The sequence below is a fragment of the Rhagoletis zephyria genome, unplaced genomic scaffold, assembly GCF_001687245.7.
Source record: "Rhagoletis zephyria isolate East Lansing unplaced genomic scaffold, Rhagoletis_zephyria_1.1 Rzeph_scaffold_08328, whole genome shotgun sequence".
Taxonomy (NCBI): domain Eukaryota; kingdom Metazoa; phylum Arthropoda; class Insecta; order Diptera; family Tephritidae; genus Rhagoletis; species Rhagoletis zephyria.
This window is the reverse complement of record NW_016165408.1, coordinates 555-7,498: the sequence shown is the minus strand read 5'-3', so window position 1 is coordinate 7,498 and position 6,944 is coordinate 555. Positions and strand designations below refer to the sequence as shown.

The window sequence follows — 6,944 nt, the reverse complement described above, 5'->3', positions numbered from 1 at the left end:
GCTTGCATTTTCTTTATTTTTTTATTAAAAAAAAATATATCGAACGAATAATTAATTTATCAAAAACTGCCAGGCCTATCGAAGAGAAATGTTGACTAGCTTTCATTTGCGGTATTTTGTATTACGATTGTTTAACTAGTTCGTAAAATATGCGTGATTAAGTAGAGACACTCTTTTTTAGCTAATTAACGGCAAATTGCAAATATCTCGGAAGGTTATTTAAAAATTAACTTGATTTACAGAATCAACGAATACCTTGAAATTTGATAGTAGCATCCGGTGAACAAGAAAAAACTAAAATTTGCGATCCATTGTTATCGAAAATATTGCTTCTATTGAAGCTGATTTCGACATTTTGTTTTAAGATTTAGTATAGAAAATATTCTTTAAAATATTTCTTAGGAATTGGAAGCTGGTAGTAGCCCTTGTGTTATGTTATTATATTTCATTCGAGACATTTTTAAAACTTTTTAAAACTTACAAATGCAAATTTGAAAAGGTCAAAACCAAAAGAAAATAAAAAAAATTCCCCCCTGTCAATTTTCAGATTTATATGCCTTTAGTATTCATCACAAAATTGTACCAAGAAGTTTTGCGTACTAGTAAAGTACTATATTGTGAACGAAATTGTATCAAAAAATGCAATTGTACCAAAAATGCAACACTGTTTAGTAAGTTTTGAAATTTTTACACATGTACACATATCGATAGCTGTGTGGAAGATTGACCTATCTCAGCAGCGGGTTCGAAAATACCCTACCTGAAAAAATTTTTCAAGAACATTCTACTTCACAATTTGGTTGAAGAACGCCCTATTTCAGAATTTGACTGAAAATCGCCCTATCTCAGAATTTGGTTACAGAACGAGATAGGTACGAGATTGGTTCCTGATTCCAGTCTATGAATTTTTTGCTTTATTACTTTTTTGAAACTGTGTGTTATAAATTCGTAAAGAACAAAATTTTTTTTTGTAATTTTCCTTTAATTCTTCAAAAACTTAGCGTTACAAATTTACTTAAGGTACCCTAAACTATTTTTAATTGTGGCACAGAAATGTTAATTTTTTTAACTTCTATACAATACTAACTTATGTACTAACTACCCTGAGCAATTATGAAGATTTTCTTAGTTTAAAAGCTTTTCAAAATACCTATGCAAACCTACACTTTAAATACTAGTTTGCCACACATAGTACTTCTTACCAAACCCACTTGTGGTCTAACATCATTTTAGCACTCGCACCTCCACAAACAAGCAATCGTTACGCAAATAATTGCGGCTCATTACGACTTTGTGTGGTATGTGGAAATATTGATTGTTTTGTATGAACTCATCGTTCTTTTTGCGTACCAATATCGTTTTCACATAGTCCTGTGCCTCCTCGTTGCTGCTGTACTGATCACGTATGATAATGTCGGCTTGCAGGCGGCAAGGCCAAGGTAGCAGCGCATCATACTCGCCAGCTATGACATTGAGACATGCAATCAAATTGCGGCCCTTCCAAGTGCCCTTTCCATTGGGGAGTATATCAAGCTGTATGTGAGAGATAAAAGCGATTGATTAGTAGACCTACACACACACACACACACACGCGTGCGGAGGGGGGTGTTACATTGGAGGGCGTCAACTTACGCGCAATGCATAGCCATATGGCTTATTCGAGAACATGACGCTATGCAGTATTGTTTCATATTGCTTTGCTTCCTCCAGCTTCTTTGAGTAGTCTTTGATGCGCCAGACCAAGTGACCTATGCGAGAGGGAGTGAATTGGTTTTGGAATTTTTGTGGTTTTGAGAGCAGTTTAACTTCTATTACCTCTCGAGTTTTGTATGTTAGTGAGTCGTTGTTGTGTCGCTAAATGATTCTCCAAATCCGCTAGCGTTTGCATGGTTTGATGCAGCTTGGTGTCAATTTGTTTCACTATGCCCTCCAATTTTTCGCAACGCTCCTCCGTTTCGCAAACAATGTTTTTCATGCTCTTCACTTCCACATCCATATTCACCTGTTTGGCATTCAAGTCGCTGTTGGCGACAAATTTGGTCTTCAAATCGCCGTCGAGCACATTTAAAAATTCTTCGATTTCGATGAATTTATCGCTGTAATTAGTGAGTTAGATTAGTGAAATTTTGCTTTGTTTGCTACGACTTGCGAATTTCATTACAGATTCTTCTTCTCATTTTCCAAAATCATCTCTTCCAACTTCATGGTGTTGTCATTCAGGTGATTCACATGGTCTGCCACTTCGATAGATAATTGTTGGATATTCTTTTGCAGCACATCCATTTCGCCTTGTATATCGGCTTTGACTTTCTAAAGAGGCATTAATTTGAAAAATTTATTAAACCTTGCAACTATTTATCACTGTCACCGCTTACCTTTATCATTTCGAAGTTCGCTATGTTGTCCTTGTATGCCTCACCCACTTCAAATTGTCGTTGCACAATCTCTTCGTTGAGCAGCGATTTGATGCCATTCATATTTTCACTGGCGTCCTGTTTCCAATCTTCCAAAACCTGATTGTATTTGCGCAAATTTCCCACATCTGTAATCAAATGCAATCGCTGGCCAATCTCCTCGTTTAGCACCGAACGCAAAGCGCTCAAATCCTTTTCGAGTTGCGTCATCCGATTATCGACGAATTGATCGAGCCGTTCTTGACTATTGTTGAGCTGTTGTTGTGACTTGCCGCGCGGACACTCTTTCAGATGTGTGCGCATGCGTATGCGTGGCACGAAAGCGTTACAATGGTTCGGACACTGTTCGAGTACTTGGCCGCAATGGATGAGATGTTCCTGGTGTAGAAAAAGAGAAACGTAAGTGATAATGAGTATATGAGTATAGGTAGGTAATTTTCGGCATACAATTAGTCAGTGACTACAAAAAGCGCAATTTTATTCGAATGGTACTTTAACTTGCAGTATCCTGTCAAGTAGCCTTGTAATATCTTAAACCCTCCCCGAGAAGTCAGGAAGGAGTATTCATAGCTACTTTGATTGTCTCAGTCCCTTTTTGACTTCCGCCAATGGGCAGAAATCTGAGATTCTTTCCAGCTCCTGAGTAGGTCTTTAGTGTGTCTTTTATATATACCGAAGAAAGGCTTCGGACGATACACGCGCATTTGGGCTCCACATTTTGCAAGACTAACAGCCCTTTCGTTGCCTTCAAACTAGGGCTGGGTAACTCACTGAATTTTCGTGAGTTGACTCAACGAAGCAAGCTCATTTTCATGAGTCAGCTCAGTGAGCTGGCACTATTTGACACTAAGGGAGAGTTGTTCCCATTGCTTGCAAGGCGAAGGGAATAAATCTAAGCTTTAACTTTAATATGTTTTAAATAAATAGGCATTGATTTTAAACCAAAACAAATTTGTTTACATAATATATTTCATATACAAGTAACCATAACAGCAAAATTCAAAACAGAAGTCGAGTTGCTGCAGGGAGAAAAGTTGTAGTTCCTTTAAAAGTTTTAAGTTATACTTTTTTCATAGTTAAACGAGTAAATATTTTTTAATAGCATCATGGTTCTGTTAGCTCTGAAAAAAAGAGGCAAAAGTGGCACATAATTTTAGAAAAGGGTAAAGAAATCAAAATTTTCAAAAAGTCCGGTCAAAGGGGTTTCAAGTAGGAATCGAAATACTCAGCTTGAGAGGGACATAGCTGTGTTTTTAATTGACGTCAGTTACGAGGAAAAGAGACAACTGCCGTGCTATCTTAAGATACAATCCCATTATGAAGTTTTAAACAATAGCCCAAGGAGCTACAAGTTCTTGCAAGGAAATTGAAATGACAATTTTCAAAATTTGTTTGCTACTAGTATTAATTCTATTGATTTCGATAGTAAATATAACCTTCGTTAATTTAAAGTTCTTGTATGCATCGTGGAAATTATTAACCTTCAAAAATAAAAATAATACCCGTAAAAAATGTTTTTTTTTTTTTTTTTTTGAGAAGAGACCATGAAAAATTATATGTGTGTCAAGAATGAGCATACACTACAGGCGCATACATATGGTTACCTTAATGTAGAAATGCCCTATCTAAAATGTTTGTCCTTACAGAGTACTTACAAAACTTGAGAAAATCCAAAGCCCTTAAGTTGGGAATTTCTTCAAAATCCAACGCTTAATAAACACTGAAAAAATTTATTGATGTAGTAATTTTTTTGTTTGATTCTATTAGCGTTATTTGCCGAACCTTGTAGGTACTAAGCTGAATTTCGAAAGAAAATGAGTTAGGGCCTTTCTATATTAAGGTAACGATAAGCGCATATACTGCCAAAATAAAAGTACACAAACCATGCTCGGCATATCATTTAACTAAATTGGAAAAAGTGATAAGAATTTCAAAGCGCATTCCATGCTTATCACTTTTTATTGCTGTCAAATTTTTTATCTATGGAGGTTAAGTTTAGTGAAGCATTCACGAGCACTCCATCCACATATTAATGGCAATTTTTTAAATGCTTTTTGAGTTATGCGCGCAGCCGATGAAACAAAATTATAACGAGAATCACAATGTACTGGGCACTTTGATGGATAAATAATATTTAGTAGGGGTATTCATACCGCTCGTGTTACTTCAGTATTTAGCAACTTAATATATATTTTGTCCCCATTGCTTTTTATATGATTTATAAGTGACTTCGTTCTTGATTTTCTTTTGCTAATTTTCTTTAAAAAATTCGAGCCGGGTAATTTGTATTGTCGTGGTGGTGTTTGAAATCACACCTCTTCGAAAATCTTCTAATTTATTAAAAAAATCGGTATAGCGTCTCAGAGTGTAGTTTGCAGTCGGCTAATGAAGTTGAGAATACCAGCGTTATCTCTGAACTATACTTTCATTTAACAGCAACATTTAGGGACAAAACGTTACTAGTACAAGTACATACTCGATACTTTTCGTCCGATAGCAAGTAATTTTGGTATCGATACTTTTGAACCGAGTACTGAGTAGGTATCGGAAGAAAGTAACGGAACCTTCTGCAAAGTTCTTGAAGGAACGGTTTTGAAAAGTTTTTTTTTTCCTCCCCTGTAAATTTTCTACAAATGGACTTAGCAACTGTTCGCTTTAAAAATTATCAACATAATTACTTCTGCTGTCGAACAGTGTTATAATACAGATGACTTTTATTAATTAAATAATTTGTATGAAATAAATTATAAAATAATTGTTTTTGATCTCAATCGCTTTCCCTTTGTACAAAATAAATATTTATTTATAACAAATAAAACACGTACATAAAAAAGAAGCAAATTGTGTTAACAAAATTCTGGGGATTTTTAAAAAACGATTTATTGGACTGTGCACTTTTTTCAGGTTTTTTGGGACGCCATCCTATTAAAACATGATTTAGAACTTCAATTTTTCTTAAAAAGATTAAGTACCATTCGTCTAAATCAAAAATAATAGCCAAATTAGTTATTTTGACATAAATTCATAGATGTGATAGAGTTTTTTTATACAAACAATTCTTAGATAGGTACAAATATCGATATAAGCAGGTATCGATATTTTCCTCCGATGCTACTTCCAAGTTCAGGTATCGATACTTTCATGGTATCGTTTTATCCCTAGCCACATTCATTTTATCATTTCAAAATCATACGCTATGCTTGGCTTTGTACGGCGGAATAGAACTGAATTTTCCGACCCATACACCTTACAATTGCCCTTTCGTACACTCTCATTTGGTGTAGGCAGCAATAATCTGGAATTCTTTCCACCAGGTGCCAATTGATAGAATTGAACGCTTTCAGAAAGGGTTCCTTTAATTCGCCTTGTGTTCTCTACGCTTCTCAATTTGAAATCATTAGATAAAATAAGCTGTATAGATATTGTCTGTCCAAGGAGTATGGGACTGTTCCTAGCTTTTGGATAGAATCAATTTTAATGTATCGCGCAGCTTTTCTATATATACTGAAAATGTTACATCGAATTATGCCCGTAACTCACCAATTGGCCAGGCGATTGGTGAATTTAACCAGATCTTAACTATTATTTTTGAACCTAAATATGTATGTAAATATAAGGTAAGTGCGAAAGTGAAAAGTACGAACGCATTAAGGCGGCAAGCCAGGAAAATTTATTGGCATTTGGCAAATAGCAACCATCAATTTTGTTCTGTACAATGTCCTATGGGTTTTCCGACTATAAAAAATTAAAAAAGTAGTAGAAAATAGACAAATTAACACCGTTAATAATAATCTAATATCTAATAATCTGTTGCTATGAAATACTGTTTTCCAGTCTAACAAAAAAAGTTAAAAGGGTCGTTCACAGCAAAACACTTTTCTCGAACTGCCAAATTACCGAGGTTTGGCTGAATACCCCTATTGTGTTTAACTATTTCTCCGACATTTTTCAAATGATAAATAGTTCCTGAGTATAGGTACTTATATGAGTACTTTTTTGGTAACTATTTTGAAATGGGTAAAGCCCCAAGGAATGCAAATATCACAGATATCGTTGTGAATGTTTAACACAATTATGCACAATTAAATTAGTTTTCGAATGTTCTTACAATTAATGAACTACATATGTATGTACATATGTATAGGTAGTATACTTACGCTGCTATTCGTTTGTTATTTTAACAAATAACATAAATATTTAATTATACAACACCTGTATTTTTTACAATTTAATTACTTGCAATGTTTTCTAAACTTAAAATCGGCGCAGAAAACTGCGAACTTACTTATAACCGTTCCATTTCTCAACATGTACTAAAATGTGTAATACTTACTAATTAAAAAAAAAACGCCGTTAGACACTCAATTATGACTAAAAAGCTACAGAAATGAGCCGCAAATAGTCGCTATGATAAATATCGGTAATGACTAGGAACGACCTGTTGAGGTGATTGCTAATTGATAAGCAGAAAATTCATTGATAATCGAAATCTAACTTGTGTAGATAATTAAATGGTTATGAATGAGCTAT

The 6,944-nt window shown here is 34.6% G+C and overlaps 1 protein-coding gene across 1 annotated transcript; it reads right to left on the bottom strand.

Annotated features, from left to right (window-relative positions):
- On the bottom strand, positions 1-3,103 carry LOC108374967 (TNF receptor-associated factor 3-like). The gene is made up of 5 exons (XM_017631027.1): positions 2,376-3,103; positions 2,162-2,310; positions 1,816-2,096; positions 1,633-1,748; positions 1-1,533 (listed from the first exon to the last, which is right to left on the bottom strand). The coding sequence occupies exons 1-5, from the start codon at positions 2,715-2,717 to the stop codon at positions 1,225-1,227; spliced, it is 1,197 nt and encodes a 398-aa protein (XP_017486516.1). The 5' UTR covers positions 2,718-3,103; the 3' UTR covers positions 1-1,224.
- Positions 3,104-6,944: the final 3,841 nt, after the last annotated feature.